Raw genomic sequence first — 20,785 nt, 5'->3', positions numbered from 1 at the left:
TCAAGAAAGCTCTGTTCAAGTCTTTTGTTTTCACATGATTAACCAATTCGTGTTCAAAGGAGGCTTAAATGTGTTGTTTAAGTATTTCGGAGAACTGTGGGTAAGAGTCATCAAAATTAAAAAAAATTGAGAAACGCATGTGTGTCAATTTACTGACAGCTTTGTTTAAATAAAAAGCCAAAAGTTCATTGGAGAAGGAAATTTCCTCAGGGGGGAAAGGCACAGAAAGCCTAAATAAGATTTCACTTCAAATTTTGCAATCCATGAGGTCCATGGTACTGATGTTAATTCACACTAGCTGAAGTTCTGAGCTCCTCTTTTTCTATTTCCAGACCCTTACAGTCTGACATGAGCATGACATGCTATATATTATATTAATACTTACACAAGTTAGAACTGATAGTAGAAAATGACTGCTTCCAATGCTGAAGTGATTGACAGTGATTTATCGTAGGATACATCCATAGGGATCTGCTGTGCAAACACCTAAGCAGCCAATAGAGAAGATCAAGAAGAATTTTGAAGATGCCATTCAGAGGTGCTCCATTCTCTCAGGAGCCACAGATGTACACAAAGTGCATCATCTGTGACCTGGTTTAACATCAGAGCTATTATTACCTGTAACTCCATCGTACCCAGCCCACCCTTGCTGGTTAGGGGAACCCACATGAGTGTAATGGATCTGTCCCTACGCTTACAGGATTCAATTCTGTCAGGAAAACACATTTTTGGGATGGGTCTCGGCAGTATTGGCTGCGACGCCTGTCTGCAACCTGACAAGAGAATCCCCTGCCCCGGGGGGAGGGGGGCGGGTGACAGTGGAGGGACTTTTGACTTTGGCACGTTGCCCACGAGAGGGCACCAATGCACATTTGCACTCGGTGCCTTCGGGGTGGGAGGCTGGAAAAGGTGAGCGCCAAAAGAAGGGAATCTCGCCGACGGGCAGGAGGTGACAAGTGCATTGTGCTCTCCACACAGCTGTCACTGTACAGACAACCATTCGCTCCTGCGAATAGGTCAGATCAAGGATTATTGGCCAGCAAGGTGAACCACCTATGAAATCCAATGTTGGAAGTCAGTCATGTGCGTATTTGTTTTGCCTTGGACAATAAAGAACACAAAGGTAACGTGCCACATTATCTGCCACAGTTGTATGGGTTGCTGGGAATAGCTGAAATGCATTGAAGTGTCACTAATGCTGGCAGAACTACCAGCATGACTTCTGCCTGGGAGGGCAAGACAGTTTTGACTTGTAATTATCCAAATCATTACAGTGAGGTTGAAATTTTTTAGAGTGATCTTGGCACCCAAACATCTGACTTAGGCTGACACTGAGCTGACTCACTGTGAAAAAACTAGTCAGAAATCTGCCCCTTATAAACAAGTACATTTTGCAGAAGGACCTCTCAAACAGTAGGATTCGGTACAACTTGTCCATAAACCTAAATCTTCTCCTGTCTTTATATATCTTATTCTCATCTATCTTACTCTGCATGTCCGTGTTGCTGTTATTCAACCTTGAGCTCTATCCAGGGCACCCAGGAGTAGCAAGCACCTTTAATTCGTATCACTGATAGCACAATTTTTGCTATAGTGGGAAGTATCTTGATCTTTTTGGTTTTCAACTCTTTGTGATTCTGTTTTTCAAGCAAAACTCTTTCTACTTGTCTCCTTTGAGATAGCTTGATTTCACATCATCAATAATCAAATAGATCTTGTTACATATATTAAGTAGCTAAATTTTAGAATAAAGTATTTAGGTTGAGGGTTTGGGGTTTATTTACTTTTGAGTGTCCAAAGATTCCATGGCTTTTGGCAAGAAATAGAGAAAAAAAAAAAAAAAAAAAGCTGTACACCGGCTGCTGAATTGGGATTCCAGAATCTGTTTCTCTTAACTATTTTTGAACCCTGTTTAAGTGTAGACTTCTCAAATGATGTCAAGTAAATTATTTTATCTCTCTGTACCACATGTCTGTCTTGGTTACCTGGGGGAAGTCATCACTGGGAGAGCAATTGTCACATTCTTATGTATGACAAGTACTTTGTAAGAGACAGGTTTTACCCAGGTTTGGACTGCTACATGAAATTATAACATGAAATCTAATAATCTGTAAATGCTGACATGAACAACATATGTGCATCATATTCCCCTTCTAAAAAATGTGTTCTGTCTTGTAAAATTGTCTGCCAGAATGGAAACAGCATTCAGGCTAGGTTTTGATTTCATTACCACTCATGTTTGTTTACTTGGTACATTTTTTAAAAAATCTATTTATTCTTGCTCAGGGTCTGTTCTTTGGACTTTTGAGAAACATATGACACTGTTCCCATCTAAATTCATTACATGTATTTTGCCCACTTCTACTACTCCAGGTCAGGCCTGTTTCACAACTATTTCTTTCCATGTGAGTTGTGTGTTCTTCATTTTAGGTGTATTTGGTTTTTTGTAACAGCAAGTGAGATCAGTTGAAAACACAATTAAGTATCTCTTCTATGGCCTCTCTTATCCTGTGCCTTGCAAATTCTGGGATTGCTAATGTCAGTTTCTGTGATTTATCTCTTGGGGTGAAGTTGTTCTGACCTGCAGTAACAAAGTACATCATTGTTGGCTTGCATGTTATAAAAATGATGCACAATACTCACATCTAAAAGTCAGAATAAACCTTTTACACAGCTCTTTGTCAGTTCTACAAACGGTTGTAGTTAATCGATGCCATAAAACTTTCCTTCAGGCACTGATATTCAGCATTCACACTGGGAAATGCAGTTTGAGTCTGACATTTTAAATACTGGTGGTATTATCTAATGAAATAACTCGAGGTTTGAAAATGCACATCAGTAAAAATGCACAAAACTACTGCTGAGCTTTTAAAAACATCTTTCGGAGAACTGGGGGAAAAGACATTGTACAGACAATATTGTTTTGCTGCTCTTTTCCTGCAGACACCTTTAATTTGACCAGAGGTCTACTGGCTCATCAGTGCATCCATGTAATCATTATCAACATTAATGGGATCCATGTGCATAAGCTCATGAGGGCATACATTGAAGTCAAAATTCTTTTCTCCTTTATCAACATGTGTTGTGCAAGTCTTGTCATGAGAGAAACCCTCAAGAGCTTTTTTCTACCTTGATATAACAAACATTGTAGATCTAGCAAGCAAGATTTCAGGGTTTCTCCACAATGTAATTTTTCATTTAGAATTTTACTGATTTGCCATTCCTAGGAAAAAAAGGAAAGTTGCCCAGATGATGACAAACTATGGAAATTCCATAGGCTTTTATCTGATATTTTAATGATGAATCACTAGATAGACATTTTCTTACATTTTGGTGTATAAAGAGTAAAGATGGCATTTGGAATTTTGCTCTTGTAAGGCCTTCAAAGAAACAACTGAGGCCATTTTCTTAGGATTTCCTCAAACTCTGGACACTGAAAAAAGGATGACATAGAGGAACGATGTAAAAATATCACAGTGGAAGAGGCAGAGGGGAAAAAAAAAGCCTTCTGTGACTCTCCTCTTATAGAATGTGCTGTACTGTATTCCAAGCAACCCCATGCCTGGAGGCCACAATCTATCCTTAAGTGTATGTGACCTACTAACCACAGGAAAAAAAAAAAAAAAAAAAAAAAGAAAAAGAGCAGGTGATCTGATTTACTTTACAGGGAATAACTTTTGCCTTGGTAGGGAAAAATTGAAGAAGTTACTCATGCTAATGTCTGCTACTCCCACAGGGTTCACAAACCATTCCTCGGAGCAGTTGTGTCCTAGCTTTTCAGCATAACTGGTGAAAAGGTCACCGCAAACATTCATTCACACATCCAAAAAAAAGACAGTCCTTCAGTCCTATTGTTGGAGTATTTTTTTTCCTCATTTCTGGACAGGTGGGAAAAGCACTAATGTGCAAAGAATATATTTCTGATACAACTTTTCAAGAATCTTAGACATTTCAATAATCCTTCTCAAAGACCACCAAGTGTATCATAAAGAGCAGATAAGGTGGAAATATTTTCTGAAGAGGACTGAAACAAAGAAAAGGAAGGTCAGGGCAATAATGAGATCTTAGACACCTCAATTTTGAGCTGCCTGCTTGTAGCTAATCTTAATAGGACCTATGTTTAGGAGGGTGAGAATCTGCCCTTTATTGTAACTGAGCATCTGCCAATGAAGTGACAAATATCTGTGACACATAAACTCACCAGCTTCTTCTGCAGCTCTTGGTCAGAGAGATTTCCCCCACCCGCAGTAAATCAAAAGCAAAACCCAAACAGCAGCGCCCCATTTCCCAAAGTTTGTTTATTCAACCAGTTTGTAACACTTTCTCCCTGTTCCAATTGAATCATATCATCATTACAATGCTAGCATTTGATTCAGATTTTTCCATTGCCAGCAGGAGGGGATTTAAAAAGCACTTTGCTGCTCACCTTTCGGTCATCCTTACAACTTTCATCTGCATATTGTTTTATTTTGCTAGAGGCTTTCCCAACAGACAGGCATTTTCTCTGAAAAGCTGAATCACCTATGGAGTTAGGAACTGTGACCTTCTGGTGCTTGAATGGTTCTATGGAAACTTCAGAATATCCTTTACTTTTCCTTTAAAAAGAAGAGTTATTAAAATACAGGTTTCAGAGAGTCTGAAATACGCTCCTACAATTCTTTGCTCCTTGGGGAGGCAGGGAAAGTGCTTCAGCCTCTGGTATTCTGGACTGCCTTGTTAAGTACCTCATGGACTTTGGAGCTGTTTTATTCAGTTTTTGATGAATAGGAATTGCACTTTTATCTTAGCAGCATTAGCACAGCTCAAGTGTCTACATATTGTTCTAATATCTAGTTACATTTTAATAATATCTAATAATTGTTGCATACAGTACCCAGTGCTTCCACTCTGAATGTGTTTGGCCCCTTGTGAAAGGCTCTGAAGAAAATCAGGGAGGTGTTAACTACTTCAGTGTATGGCCTTTGCTGCTTTTGTTGGGGGTTTTTGTTAATTTGTTTGTTTGTTTGTTGAATTAAAAAACGACTGTATAACATTTTAAGGGAATTTATATTGGTTTTCCTTTGTGATATAAAATCAGTATTTTGCCCAGTATAAGCAACCATTTTCAGCAGTTTGGCATGCAAATCCTCAGAACTGCCTGTGCAACTGGCAGAGAAAAAATCCTGTAGCTCCTTTTCTTTTGATGAACAATATCCTTTGACCCCTTAAATTGTTCTTCAGTTCTTCACTTTCTGTCATCAGATAAAACACTTCCTAGTGCTTTATCCTTGATTCTGCTGTCAGGAATGTTGGCTGTTGCTAACCTACACCTTCCTTGCAGCCTTCATTCCAACTCCTGTCCTAAGTTAGCAACAACCTCATGTGATCTATCTTCCTTAAAAACTTATCTTTTGCACTTGCCACTGCTATATGCAGCAATTTGATGAATAGTTCAGTTCTGTTCACTGGTGCATAGTGGCCTCAGGTTCTTGACTCCTTTGTTCTATTTGCCTCCTGCTTATCTTGGCACTCTTTTTGATTGTTTTCAAGTAATGCCTTTTGTTTTCTGTGAGACTGATGTGAATGCAAAGAACAAAGTCCTACTTTTTCACCTCATCAATCTCTTTGCTCATCTTTTACCAAATAAGCTGGGAGAGTGAATTTTTATGGAGCAAGGGATCTTTTACCGTTTTGCCATTGCCGTAATTGCTGGCCTGTCTGTAACTTCTTCCAGCATTTTGTGAGAACTTAGGGCTGGATGTCCTCTTCTTAAAGTCCCAGTGGGGGTTAAATCACTACAAATCTGTGAACTTTGTTATTTCCCACTATCTGGCAGATGCTAGGTATGCCTTATCTTCTGAGGGACACAGCACAACTCCAGATGACCATTCCTGTCTGACGGTCATAGCTATGATTCTCCCTGCAGAAGGAATGGCAGGCTATTGCAACCAAGAAACCAAGTGCCTCATGTAGTTAGGAGACAAGTTATCCAACAGCATAACATACAAAATATCATGTGACAAAATCCCACGAAGGAGATCAGAGAGACAGTAAGAGGAGTGAGGTGCCTGAGTAGGACCCTGCTGAGCTATTCCCAGGCCATCAGCACATCTGGATGAGCACGGCCACAAGGGCTGGCAGGAACACAAGTCAAGCGCTCTCCAGTCAGCTTTTGGACTTAGGGGATCACTGCTGGGGAGTGGGACATGTTATGGGATGTAAGAGAAAAGCAGTTCCAGTTTGCACAGGACTAATTATGGGATGTTTACAGGTGGAGCCAAATGTGGGGAGAGGGGGTAGGTTAGGTGACTTGGGGAGGGACAGGAGTGAGAGAATAGAGGGGTAAGCAAATAATAAAGTGAGTTGCCACACTTGGCTAGTCATAATACCTGTCTAGTTATGCTCTGTGCCTGATCAGTGCAGTCTGACCTGTGTTCTTATTACAGTATTTCCTAATTCTTTGCTGCGTGAGGGCTGTCTGTACACACATGTGTATGGGGGTGTGAAACCAGCAGCTAGAGGCAGACCACAGGCTGGGGGGCCTGTGTGTCTGTGGTGCAGTGACTGATCAAGTGTGGGTGTGTGAGTGGGTGTGATCCCTAGCACAGATCAAGCCAAACCAGATGGTGAGTAGAGAAGTGATCTGGGAGCAAGTGGAGTGAGGGGGTCCCTAAAGGCCAGCCCCAGGTGTCAGATTGCCCCCAAATCTCTACCAACAACAGCACAGGGGAGGCAGTGGGGTGGGGGCTGTTGGACTCACTGGCTTCTGTGAGCAAGTGCCAGCAACGGAGAGGTTTGGGACCCAGGTGCCAGCTACTGGGCAGACTGACTCTGTAGTCTAGACAATTAGTATTTTTCCTTGTTCATCCTGATCAATACTTTTTAGCCTACTTGAAATCACAGCAGAGAAATGCAGGAATATTTTAGGATGTTGACTGAACATTTCACTGAATCACCACTGGTAAAATCTAGAGAATTTGCTTTATTCAGTGTATTTGACATCATACAACTTCCGTGCATATTGTTAAAGTGCCCATAAAACATTCATGATAGCTGCTAATGTGTACCTTACTGTCACTTCTATATGTATGTACCGTGACTATATGTCACTTTTATGTGATATCATCATAAACATCATCAGTCACTGATCAGGGTGCACACACATTTTGTTGCAAAAACTGAATGGGTGGAATTGTTCTAAAACCAGAAAAAATGCAGTCAGAAATTGTGTTTCTGTATTCACATACCTATTTTCTACATCTCAAACACCAACTGCTCTGAACTCTCAGCTCTATTGTTTCTAGGCTTCCTGAACAGTCACCTTGCAGCTGGAATTGCTCCATACAGCTGCAGGATTTCAAGAATGGTGCCTCACACATAATTTTCTCTCTTTCCTTTTTGGGGTTCTTGAGGATTGATCAATGGATGTTACTTGTCTCAAGGATTCACTGTCTTCTGAGAAGCATGCACATAATCTGAAGAGATATCTGGCCATCTGTCATGGTGTCAAGTTTTTAAAGGAAGACAAAAACAAGCTCATGGGGAAAAAAAAAAAAATCTGTTGAGGAGAGCACAGCACACACAGAAACAACATCTGGCTCAGAAAGTCCCTGAGCTGAAAACAATTGGATCCTGAGAGAGTACTGCAGGCAAGAATCACATACACTTGCCTTGGACTTATTCTTCCCTAAGTTTGTACTTACAGGCACCACTGGAAATACAGAATTAGGGTAGGTGGAGACTTGATCTGACAACTGAAACAGACATTCTTTTGGTCTCTTGTACCCCAAAGACAGGTCAGTTACCACAGACCCATCCTCATGCTAAAGTGTCTGGTTGCTTTCGAGTTTGATTTCTGTTGAGACCCAGTCACAGCTCCACTTAGTGAACTAAGTGAATGTGCCTGCATATTCGTATTATTAGGAAATACAAAGCTCAGTGTATGGAAAAAAACCCAGCCAACAGCTTCGTACAGAGGCTTTCACATTGCTATTTTAAGCTGGAAATAGCTTTTTGTTTCTTAATAGTTTAAAAATTCTGTGAGGCACAGGTAATGAAAGCAGCAGGCTTGAGAAAATGACGGTAATATTTCCAAAGGAATAAAGAGAGTCCATGGTCCAGAGGAAATGATACTGTAAAAGCAGTTATCTATTTTGTTATTAAACATTTTACAAGCCTTTACCTTAATTCAGCTTGAATCAAAGATGATATGTAGATAATAAGCTAACAGTTATTTTTGGGGGGGGGGGGTGGGGCTATTAAAAATTATGTACTAGGATGTGGAGAATTCCAAGAATCCTAATAATAACAGCTAAATTATTATTAACAATAGTAATAATGACAACAACAGCAAAATCTCCAAAGAGTCTGCTTAACTACTGTCATGTTATAGCTTTGCTGAGCAATATAGACCAGTTTTTAGGACCTGCCACAATGGGAGTCTGTGTGGAAGCAACTGATGTTAACTAATTAAGTTCCTCAACACCTACTACAATAAGGAAAGTGTCTGAACTCTGAATGTGTTCTAAGAATTCAAAACACCACCCACTTACTGAAATCCAATCCTTTCTTTTCTTGGAGTCTTTCTTGGCTTCTTACAAAGACAGTAATACCTAATGCAAAGGGGAAAAAAAATAAGTTTTAGACTATTAACATCTGTTCGGAGTTGTTGAAGATTGATATAATTATCCTCAATAAAAGTATTATCAATTTGTCAACAATATTGATGACTAAATGTCCCTCAAACACCTGGGTCTGTTTCTTATGAAATGTCTATACAATGAGATTAATTCTCAAAATATCTAAATTCCTACACCACTTATCAAAGGGGTATCATGTGTCCATACTTATGTGGACGGAACACACAATTCAGGATGTGATAATGGATCCTGACATTGCAAAAGCTGAATATTTTTGTCCTCTTTAACTTAAGTATGTTCTTATCACAGCCATTAGCTACTAGGTTATTCTAATTGGAGACAAAGTCTTGGCTTATCTGAATTCTTCTTACCACAAGAAGCCTATTGATTTAGTATTCCATGCTAATTACACAACTTTATTGCTGACTTTTCCTGGAAGCCTTACACTTCCTTTTTTTTTTTTTTCAGTACTAGCTTCACAAATATATTCAACCGAACAAGTGAAAAACATTAAAACAAAAAATCCTTATGGACTTGTTTTTTTTCCTGTAGTTTTTTTCATCATCTCATGATCCATCTTGACCCTTAAGATTTTCATGGGAATAAGAGAAAAGGCATTTAAGCATCTAAGAAAACAAATGATCATGAAAACTTTCATTAGACACAAACTGGTGTCAATGGGAGTAGGGAAAAAAAATAAAAGAAAAAAAAAGAAAATCTTTTGCTCTGCATTTTTTCAGAACTTCGATAAAACTTAATAAAATTCTAAATAATTTCTTTTTTGTTCACTCTGTACTCAAGCAATATTTTTGCTGGGATCAGTGTTGAGTCCTTCTTGAAAGAAATTTAGTCCTTAAATGAGAATAGCAAAAGAAAAATAATGGAGAAAAGAGTACAAGAACCAAAGATTATGCCAATATGCCAACTATACATTTAAGTTTACACTATTTGTTCATTTGAACACAAGATTATACAGAATAAGGTCAGGGGAAATCATCCCATATGCATCCCCAAAGATATCTGATATACCCAATGACAGCAGAGTCCTGTTTATTCAAAATACTTTTGGAACATCAAAACATTTGGATAAACAGGGCTTCAAATAATTGAGGGAGTTATTGTATAAGTAATTCACACCAGGGGGACATAACCTAGATTCAAAGGACTGAGTTTCAGATCAAAGGGGTACAGATAAATGAGATTTGGCTCCATATGAACAAATAAATAAAAAACCAAAAATAAACAAAAAAAACCCCACCAAACAAACAAAAAACCCACAAAACACAACACAACCTCCCCCCCCCCCCCCCCCCAAAAAAAAAGTCCCAAAAAAAACCAACCACCAAAACATTTGATTATTCAGTAATCAAGAAATGTCCAAGCATTTTTCCAAAAAGAGTTCAGGACAAAAGGTTGAAATTGTTGCAATGGACTATACAGAAGGATATTCCAATGGAATCAGAATAACACAACATAACAAATGAGACCAAAAAGATGTGGAAGGGGATTTTTTTGGGAGGAGGGAGGGAAGGGGATGGGGATTTGGGGGGGTTGTGCATGTATGTGTGTGTTTGTTTGTGTTGTTTTATGTTCCAGTCAGGATCATATGAATTTCACTAAGTTTCTGATCTTGTTCCAGCCATGACACTGACACATATCTTGTGGCAGAAGGTGAGTATTTGTAACATCCATATCTCTTAACCCACTTTCCTCAACGCCCAATAGAAACAAATGTGAAATACACAAGTTTGGACTTGGATGGACAATATTGTCTGATTTCTTATCTTTCTATTAATAACATGAGCCACATATGACCTACAGACATCATCATCTCGTATTAAATACCTTTTAAAAAACAAATCTTGGAATTAAAAAAGATTTTGATCTATGCTGATATTCACCCCTTGCATCATTAATATGATCTATGCTGATATTCACGCCTTGCATTATTAATATGGTGTTGAAACTTTTCTAATTTATACAAATAAACAATATTTTCCTTTTTCTGAAAGCTATGCACACATTGCTATAACTCAGCATTGTCACTTACTGTGTGTGGGGACTTTTTGACAGTGTTGGGGGGGCAGACATTTAGAGAGGAGTGAAATGCCAGAAACCATGACACATTTCCATTGCCTCCAACATTTGATGAGCCCATCAGGGAGAGTGCTTCTCCCACCATGGTGCCTCACCTGGAACGGTCCCATCGTGGCTCGTAAGCCATAGGGAAAGGAGATTTTCTGAGGGATGAGGTGTGTGCCTCAAGTTTCAAAGATGTATTTTCAACTATATTGCAAGATGGACCAGACTGCCCTGCTGGATCCATCCCGATGCCTCTGGGCCTCATGGCTGCGTGTTTGAGCCCTCATGTCTGTCAGTGGTGCAGGGTCTGAGCCACACCTGGCGCAGGTTTGCTTCGTACCAAGGGCAGGCAGTGCCTCACCCCTCGGCCGTCTCCAAGGCCTGTTGGCATCCCATTTGTCACATCGTCCATTTACCCTGCTCCTCTCCACAGGGATGCTACACACATGTCCCTGCCCTCCAGCCCTGACTCCCAACTCATGGCTTGGGGCGGGAAAAGCCACCATGCTGCTGTGGCTGCCAGCAGTGCCTCCTCTCTGCTCCCTTCCTCTGCTCCCCTGGCTCTGCCAGGGCACAAGGGAATGGACACAGCATGGGGACGTGCCACCCTGGATGTTGGTGGTGTTTTCCCCAGCTTTCTTCCCTCCCTGGTGAGAGGCCGTGGGCTCAGGTGCGTGAGGTGATGCACAGGCGCTCTGAGGGGAGAAGGCGTGAGGAGGCGAGGACGAAAGGGGAGCAGAGGTGTGGTGGGAGAACAATGAGCAAGGAAAAGTCTGGGGAGCTTGGAGAAATGGCAATTTGGAGTTGAGTTGAGATGAGTTGAGTAGTAAGGGAAAAAAAAAACCAAAACCTGTAGGGTTGGAGGGGGCAGAGGTTGCCATTGGAAAGACAGAAGCAGCGCTTGGCTGGGAGGGAGTTTTGGTGGGTGCTCACACAGCGGGCAGTGAGGAGGGGGAAGCTGAGGGGTGGGAATGGGGTTTTGGCCACAGACTGCTGCACTGACACATTCTGGAAGTGAGTGAAGGTGAGCCCTAAAGGGCAAAGCAGGATTGTGGTTTTTTTCCGAAGCAAGTGTTAGGGTTTTGTTTCTTGAAGAAATCTTGGAATTCTTTAAAGTTTCAGTCCACCTTCCTTCTTCTGATTTCCTTCCATCTTCTCATGCTACTAACTCCTCTACAACCTGTTGGATAGTCATGTTGTCCGTGGTACAGGCAGACAGGCAATTTCTAGTTTTATTCCAATTTACAAGAGCATCTGTTGTTTCTGGATATAGATATTAAAAAAAGGTAAATTTCCCTCTTCAAAAAAACCCAAATAAAGAAACCTGAAATAGTCTTCTCTCAATAAGCAATAGATAATGATAAGGCTTATAAAAGTTTTGCCCTCTCCTTACTCTCTCTTTACAGGCTTGTCAAGGCTACTTTCCCTGATTTGAGAATTCTTGCTCTGTCTGTGTCTCAGTTGGAATTTGAATAGCAATATGTTGACCATTTTTCTGTCTGAAGTGGGGAAGAGAAGGTAAAAATGGAACCTGTGTGTGGGAACAGCTTCAGCTTGATATCCCTGGAGACTGGCTGAAAATGTTGTATGGTCCTGAATTCAGAAAGTACTTAGGCTTCTGCTGAACTTGAAGTATCTCAGCAGAATCCCTCATTTTGTGCAGCTCCCCAGTCTCTGAAGGTTAAACACAGCCACACTTGGACAAAAACAGTGAAAGTTTTCTTACACTGCTAGTGCAGTGCCTGTGGATCAGGCAATCTGTTCCTATTACCATCTAATCCCTGCATTTTCAGTTGCAATTTTAATTAGGAGAGTGGCCATTTGGTTTTTGATCTGTTCATCTAAGGACCCGAAGTTTTTTTGTTCCCATCAAATTCAAAAGCAGACCTGTCACTGAGTTCAGTGGTTACAGGATTGTCCCTGTTATTTTTCTCTTCTCCCCCACAACCCCCCCTTTCCCCCAGTTTTTCTTTAAAGGGTAAAACCTGCAGGAGAGACAGGTCCACCAGAATCAAATTATTTCCCCAGCTCATTTTTAGAAATAACTTCCCCCCCACTTTCCTATTTCCTACCACAACCTTGCCTTTTCTTTAATAATCTGGAGCTGCAGCTGCATAGTGGAGTAGAATTCAGAGGTTAAAAAAAAAAAAAAAGGGAAAAAAAAAGGAAAAAAAAAAAAAAAGAAGTGTATGCTTGGATCTTAAATTAATACACACATTGTATTATATTTAATTGGGCCTTATCAATAGGCTGATGAACTTAGGTGCTTGCTGCTGCCATTGGTCATGATGCTCCGTAGCAGGCAGAGGCAGCGACTGCTGCTGATGGAAAAGAAAAGGTAGTGGAAGGAGGAGGGGAGAGGAAGGTGGGAGACGAGGGGATTGGCTGCTTTTAATGTCATTCACAGCTGCGAGCCCCGGCTCTTCCGCTGCTCCGGCTCTGGCTCTCCCTTGAACAGCTCCTGGAGAGAACAAGGCGTGCGGAGCTCGGATCACCAGCATCATGCTCCTTGGGCTTGGATCGTAGATCCCCCTCTTCGAACACTAAAATAACTCCTGCGTCTTTCAGCGTCCCAAGCAGACCCAGCGAGAAAACAAGCACGTGAGAGAGAGAGGAAAGAAAGAGGAGGAAGACGAAAATCTGCAACCAAGGGGACTAAAGCAAAGAGAAAGAGTGCTTTGCTTGCACAGCTGCAAAGTGGGAATTTCAAGAGCTGCAGAGGGAGAAATTCCAGCTCATCGGCACATACACATTGCAGAATTACAGATCCAGGTAGAAATGACATCAACAGGGAAAGAAGGCAGCGGAGCTCAACATGCACAATATGTTGGACCCTATCGTTTGGAGAAAACCCTAGGAAAAGGACAGACAGGTTGGTTCTTTTTGCAGCAGCACCGGTGCTAGAGGGAAGGTGCTGTAGCAGCCAGTGAGGTGTTGGGGATGGGGTGTTTGAGGGTTCAGGTTTTCCCATTTGCTCTTTCAGTGAAGGTAATATTCACAGGGGATTTTGGCCTTTATTTATTTTTAGTTTACATTTTAATTCCTTCATTTCTTCCTTTTTTTATTTTTTTTCTTTCCTTACTTTTTTTTTTTTAAAGAAAAGAAAAAGAAAAAAAAAAAAAGAAAAAAGCCCAGGATGCTTTATGTTCATTACTCCTGCTAATGGGTGTTGTTCTGATGACAGCCAGAGTGCATGCAGAGGGAAAAAAAATAGATGATCTGCTGGTGGTGAATTTTCACATCCGTTCCTTCACTGCCCTACTTAGAAGCATTTTTCTTTTTAATCAAATTATATTGAAATTAAAGGTTCACAGGCTGTAGTACCGAGGAGGTGGTGGTGGTGGTAGTGGGGGAGTCACCAGCAGTATTTCATGACATCATGATTGAAAAGGGTGTAGTCCTTAAGGTGCAGTTGCGGGGGGGGGGTGGTGGAAATATGTACAGTATGTCTCTGGCACTGACTGCTGTGGGTATTTAGCAAATATGGATGGATGGGCTGGTGGTTTTTGTGGGTAGGGTCTGAAATACAAGAAAAATACAGGATCGGTAGCAGAATTCATTCTGGTTATGCTGTGTTTTTGTAGGAGGGGTTGGGAGGGGGGGAAGGGAGGTTATTTAATTATTTTTCTTAAAGCTTGTTTATGAAACTCGCCCCCAGCAGATTTTCCTGAATGGAACAATGGTAAGAAATATTAAAAAGAGGAAAGCGAGTGTAGAGAATTAGCAGAGAGCAGGTGCTTCTGCCCTACATGACATAATTAGATCCCCTAAATGCGTTCAAGATCTGGACTTACTGTTGCTTGCTTGGGTAGCATATTCACTTCAAGGGCAGGGGACTATTAATTGGAAGAAAAACCCTTAAAAAGAAGCCCAAACGCCTTCCTTCTTACGTATTTTTTTTTTATTTTTAGTAACAGGTGCAGTAAGCAATGGCATCTGGCAAATTCATTGGGTTGGGATCCCCCCCAAAAGTGGATTGAGACTTGAGATTATAATTTAGGGAAGGGGCAAGATCAGACATGGGGGGGGGGGGGGGCTTCTTTGGGCATGTGGGTGTTAAGTGTTGTTCATTATGGTGGGACAATAAAACATGATGCATTGTGGTGTATTTTTTTTTTTATAACCCAGCCGAGCTTTGCCCATCTGTTGTCTAAAGGATTTAATAGGCGTTTCCATCCCCAGCTGCTGCCTCTGCTCTGCCTGCTTCCTCACTGCCCTGCGTGGCAGCAGCTCTGCAGTCTGCAATTTTCTTAGGGACACAGTCAAAATCCAGATCTTTCTCTGTAAGAAGCAATGCTCTTCTGAGATGATTGATTATAACCTCCCCCCAATCCTTCCCCTCCTCTTCACAACCCCATAGCAACCGTTCAGAGACATGGATGAAGATGACATTGTCTTCTAGTGGAAGTGACTTTTATTTCTATTTCTTCTTTTTTTTTTTTTTGTTTCAAATCTCTTCAGTATATCATTAAAGGTAGTTCTCACTGTTTTGGTTACCACCTTTATCCTTTGCATAGCTCAGTGACTCTTCTGCAGCTGCGTTCTTACTAAAATCTGTTCTGATGATGGTAATGAAAATATCCTACAAGAAAAATTGTGATGTATTGTTAATAAAACTGCCCCATTTCTGCTGCTACTCCCTTCCTGAAAACTCCAGGTGATCAAAGAGCCAGCTGTAGATGACAAATTCATTTTTGTCTTCATCACCGTTTCCTTTTTTCTCTCTCTCTCACCTTCTCAGTACCCCTCCCTCCCCTTTAAATGCAATTGTGCCTGAGATTCCTGAAAATGCAGCTGCATTAACCTTTTGCTCCATGTTCTTATAGCCTGACGTTGTGGTCCTAAAGGGTTATCTGCAGCTTTGGTTATGTTTTTTTTCCTCTCTGCTAATCTTCCTATCTTCCTCCTAAGTGATTAGAGATGTGGGGGTGGAGAGAGAAGAACAGGATGTATTTAGAGGCTTGGTGCTGTTGGCCTCTGCAGTTATTCAACCAGCTGGACAAGGGTGAAAGTTTCCTTTTGCAGTTTTACCGTATTACTGATCTTTATAGATAAGTCTCTGCTGTTTGCACACATGAATGCACATGAAATGCACAATACATGGTGTCATAGAAGCTGGAGGTGGGGGAAGGAGGAAGAGAGATCTTGAAAGTAGCTGATGTCAGTCTGTGTCTCTCTTGTTATATCCACCCTTGATTAATGGAGTGATGCACTGAGGTGAAATCTAACTCAGTATTAAACATACATGGCTAAATATGGAAAGATGCCTCTTGGTCTTCTCGCATTTTCTGTGCTAATCACATTTGGGAGCACGCAGAATGGCATAACCAGTGTGTGGCATGTAGCTCATCCTCATCCTGCTTGTTTTGGAGGGTAAGCAAGCAACCTGCAGCATTTTAGGGAGAAGACAAGCAGTGCAGTAAGAGGGTCTGATAGACCATAGTATATTGTTTTTCTAAGCATTTGGGTTGCAGTGGCTTGCAGATGAAGGAAGTTGTGATTGTGACTAGTTTAGAGCTTGACTTTGAAGCTTGGAAGATTAGGAGATAATGTCTTGCAATTTTTTTTTTTTCCAAGGGGGTGAGGAAGAGTGAGAAAAAAGATCTGGAAAAATGAAATGATGAATAGAAAGTGTAAGTTGTGTTGCAAAGTCCTTTTCGTTTTGCAGTGATCTTCGTATCCAGCACTTCTTTCTGGAATAAAAAATTATTGACTCTATAAAGTTATTTCAGAAAGGCAGGTCAAGCTTTGCTCCCAGATACATCTATGTTATACAGATATGTTAATCAGTCTTACCTGCTTTTATTGACATCAGTAGAAGGGGTTCTGGGGAGGAGTGAGGGCTCATTCATAGTTCAGAACAGACTTAGAGAGGGTGCCAGGGAGGGATGACTTAATGGTAGGTAGAGCCCTCTTTGGCTTTCTGTCTGTGAAGTTCATGCTGATTGTCCCCTTAGAAGCAGGAAAAAAGCGTTTACCAGCAGCAACCTACTGGTCCCTGCAGAGAGGTCTGGCTGTGGTACCTGGGACGTTAGTGGGACCTGGTGATATCTGGCCATGGGTGGGCAAAACTGACAGGGAAAAAAGCCTCCTGTTCTAATTGGTGGGTAACAACTGGAAGTGTTGATTGATCAGATATGCAGAATTTGTCCTGAGCAGCCTTCTGGGCTGGTGCGTCACGCTTGCCGAGGGTGACCGATGCCACAAAGAGAGGATTAGTGCTTCTCAAGCAGAGAAGTTGGAAGGGGGCTACATGGGGCAGTGCTGAAAAATGGCTTGGCTTAGGTCTTTGCTGCTAGTGGGAATGAGAGAGGGACAAAAATTGTTTTTAAGAATGCAACATATGAATTTAGCATGTCATTTGAGTACCGTAGCAAGATGGTTTGCTTTTGTAATAGGTTGAATTTAGAGCACCTCTTCTTGACGTCATCTGGCGGAATAGCTTATGGAATCTCTATGTAAATGATCTTGCATGAATGCAAGAGGCATCAGAATCTTGATTGTTGTACTCAAAAAATTATTTTACTGAAATACAAATGTAAAAAAAATCACTGCTGTGTATATATTCATGGATGTGCGGGGAAAGGTGGGTTTATCTCAGTGCCATTGGTACATTCTTTAACAGTTAATTATAGGAGGTTTTCATTGTAATTAACAGTAGTGAGCAAAGGATGTGTGTCCTGTTACAGTAACACACATGGAAACAGTGTGCCTTGAGAAGCCCCAGTCACACCTGATCATGAAGCATTGTTACAGGTTTAGGTATAGATTTTCTTCATTTGCCACTAATTTTACATGAAACCACCTTCTTGTGTATTCCTTGCTCTATTTTTTTTTTTTAGAATTCCACAGTTATCTCTGTTCTTGTGTTTCTTTTGGCCACATTAGCCCCTGTTTCACCCTTGACACTCTTAGCACTAATTCAAACTGACTGTAGTGAATATTTATTAATGAGTGCAAAGATGAGGAAATGAAGTATTTCTTGTGAAAATCTTCAGCATTTGGAGGGTTTTCTTGTATTTTCATTTGACAGTCGCTGTACAGGCTTTGGCATCACTGTTTGCTCTAGCACCAATTCAATTTGTACTTGGAATTTCTAAAATGCTGGTTTGTCTACAAGCAATAAGGCATTGGTTCTAAGTGGGAGTTACTTTATTCACACTGAGATAAACTTCATGGGAAGTTGAATGTTGCTTATCCAGTTTGTTACGTTCTTTTTATTCTAAGCCCAGTTCAAAAAGTCATGCTTGAAACTCACGGTTTTCAAGGCACTTTGACCTTCACAGAAAGTGTACGGGTTCCCTTTTCTGCATTGCATCCCATATCACTTACAGCTATTTTGATGTATAACATGTTAATTATATATGAGCCATGAGCAAGGTGTTCAGCAGTGTGCTGTTGGGTTATGTAAGATCAGAAATCATTAAATGTGGGTCTTAGTGAATTTAAAAGCCTTTTATTCACTGAGAGCTTAAACAGAACATTTCTTTACAGCCTTTAACCGTCTGTTTCCATGACATTGGCAGAAACTGAAATTTGTTAATTTTTTTTATTTGTCTCTGTCAAATTTGGTTGACAACTTCAGCTCTATTCAAGGAATGTTGAGTAGTCAATGTGGTCTCAGAAGCCTGGTTTCCTTAGGTAAGTAGGCTAAACAAAGTATATTCTCTTCATTCATACTGCTATAATTTTTTTTCTAAGCCAGCGTGTTGGATCTAGAGAGAATCTAAGCAGTACAGCTTTCTTCCATTTAGCTGTCTAGATGAATATATCATCATAAGAGTTGTAAATCATTGCAGTTTTCCTCATGGCCTTTTTAAACATACAGGTAAATAACAAAGCAGTATATATCCTAATAATATTTTCATACGTACACTTTGCTTTCCGTGCAAACGTTTCTTTCAAAGCAATGTGAACCCATAGTCTCCTTCGTGATAGTCTGTGAAGGCTTAAATGTTGAATCTGTTATCACAGAAATAAATACAGCAAGCAATACTGTAGGTAGTAGAGGTCTTAAGAATGAAAATTTCCCAAGAAAGGTTATGTCATAGTGACTCACATTTAATGGGTTATCAAGTAATGGTTACAAGTTTTGAGAGATTTGGTCTTTCTTAACATTATATACCTTTGACTTTTCAAAAGTACTGTTTGCCTGCTTTACTGACTGAAGTCAACTACCTGCTACTTGTCTGAACTGGAAAGTTCAGCTATCCCTTTTATGACTTTCACTCTTTTTATTTGTTTTGTTTTGTTTATTGTTTGAATTAGCAACTTCCTGTTTGCTAAATGCAGTGAAAATTATTTTTAACTTCTGTCCTTCTGAAAACTTAGTAGGGGCATGCCATTAGTCTTTTACCTCACTATTAGTAGCACAATTATTATGAACTTGTGGAAACAGCAGGAGGCTCTGAATTTATTGTTTTTCTTTGGAAAGCACAGAAAGCTTTCTCACCCAAGAGTTGTCAAAATTCAGATACTGTCAAATGAGTAGGACTCTGACTATATACTTACATTTCAGATGCCAGCAGGAACTGTGTAAGCACTGATTTCACAAATAGGGTTCTTGCACTGTTCAAGCACTTTTTTACTTTTTGTCACTTTTCTAATGTCATTTTGTTCTGCCACAGCAAGAAGGACTGCCTTAGGGTAAGGAGAGAGGTTGAAGAAAGGAAAAGAGCTTCTTGTTAAAATTTATCTTTTGAGAGGAATTCTTTTGATCTCTAGAAAATCTGTGATTCTATGAGAAGACCAAGTGTGTTTTAGGTAGGTTCTTACAATTGCTTTTGTAAACTGGATGGAGCAGCCAGTCTATGGTTTGGATTCTCCAGCATTGCAATGTTTTTCAGTATGCCATAAGTTTACTCCATACATTACATTTTTGGAAGTCTTTAATGTTGTGTGATTTCGAGAGTTAAACCATAATTGCAATGACAATAATAAATGTGATACACACCTAAAAATTAGCAGGTAGGTAATATAGAACAAATGTAGGTGGTGGAAGAATTCTAGCATTCAGGAAAAAAATTGAAAGGAAATTAGAAGTTTCTAAGTAATACCTTCTGAAGTAAAAGACATTGCATGAGGACTGTACTGTTCACATAAGAGCAGTCATAGTAAGACAAGGTAAAAGCCTGGATGTAGATTTGAAGGTACAGTAAAGGCAGAGACATAAAAGAATGCTCAGTAGTGGTCCTCTTCAAATGCTGAAATACTGTAATTTGCCCTTGTGGAGTTAGTCCATATTTTGAGCTGATATCAGTGGAAGGTTCATCAAGTCTGGGATAAATAGATGAGGGTGGATTTTTTTTTTTTTTTTTTTTTTTTTTTTGTTGTTGTGGATTGTCTTATTAAGAAATATCCCAAATAAATTTTCTGGTTTTGTTTTTTTTTTAAGCAAGACCAAGACGTTTAGCAATCCTAGTCAATAATGCTGTTCATCCTGCTTATGGAATATGAGGAGATTGTTCCATTTCCAGTTCATGCATAAACATTATGTTTTTGTACAAAACAGCCATAATGATCTGTAGAATAACATGAATAATTTGTTGTAAATAGTGTTCTTAATGAACTTGAACCGTCTTCATCTGCAGTGTCTGTAAATGCAGAGTGATTTCCTTTAAATCCTTATTTGTTTCAGATTTTCTGGCAAACAGCTATTTATATCTCCTTTCCCCAACTGTCTTTACCTCACTTGTGGATTGGTTGCACTTATGCAGTATTCAAAGATTTGAATTGTACTCTTGAGTGTAGTCTGTTGGGTATATTGCATAAGAGAATTGCATTCTGCTTGGATCATTGTGCAAGCACTTCCAATACAGTTGTCTGCAAGTTCAAACCAAAAACTCAGTTTTCCTAGACAGCTGGGACATGATTCCTATGAGCATCCATGCTTGGTAGATCTGAGTTTTCCAGAAAGTCTTTTTAAAAGCTACACAAGTATGACCAAATTAAACTTGATTTAAAATGTCTACTTTTAGAGCATATTAATATTGCTCATTCGGTTTAATTTTAATTATTCTACATTTAATTTTGAATAAGAATATAATTTTTTTTATTAATTAATTGTGTTTACATACTAGAAACAT

At 40.0% G+C, this 20,785-nt stretch overlaps 1 protein-coding gene across 20 annotated transcripts in view; it reads left to right on the top strand.

Moving 5' to 3' along the window:
* The first annotated feature begins 13,096 nt into the window (after positions 1-13,096).
* Positions 13,097-20,785, top strand: part of BRSK2 (BR serine/threonine kinase 2) — a 302,009-nt gene continuing 294,320 nt past the window's right edge. For all 20 annotated transcript variants that reach the window (XM_086895631.1, XM_086895630.1, XM_023928934.2 and 17 more), the window contains exon 1: positions 13,097-13,572. In XM_086895631.1, coding sequence (XP_086751757.1) covers positions 13,479-13,572 — 94 coding nt within the window. In that variant the 5' untranslated portion in view covers positions 13,097-13,478. The remainder of the gene's footprint in view (positions 13,573-20,785) is intronic.

Source organism: Cyanistes caeruleus, chromosome 6 (assembly GCF_971803275.1).
Source record: "Cyanistes caeruleus chromosome 6, bCyaCae1.hap1.1, whole genome shotgun sequence".
NCBI classification, from domain to species: domain Eukaryota; kingdom Metazoa; phylum Chordata; class Aves; order Passeriformes; family Paridae; genus Cyanistes; species Cyanistes caeruleus.
This window is presented reverse-complemented; position numbering and strand designations above follow the sequence as displayed.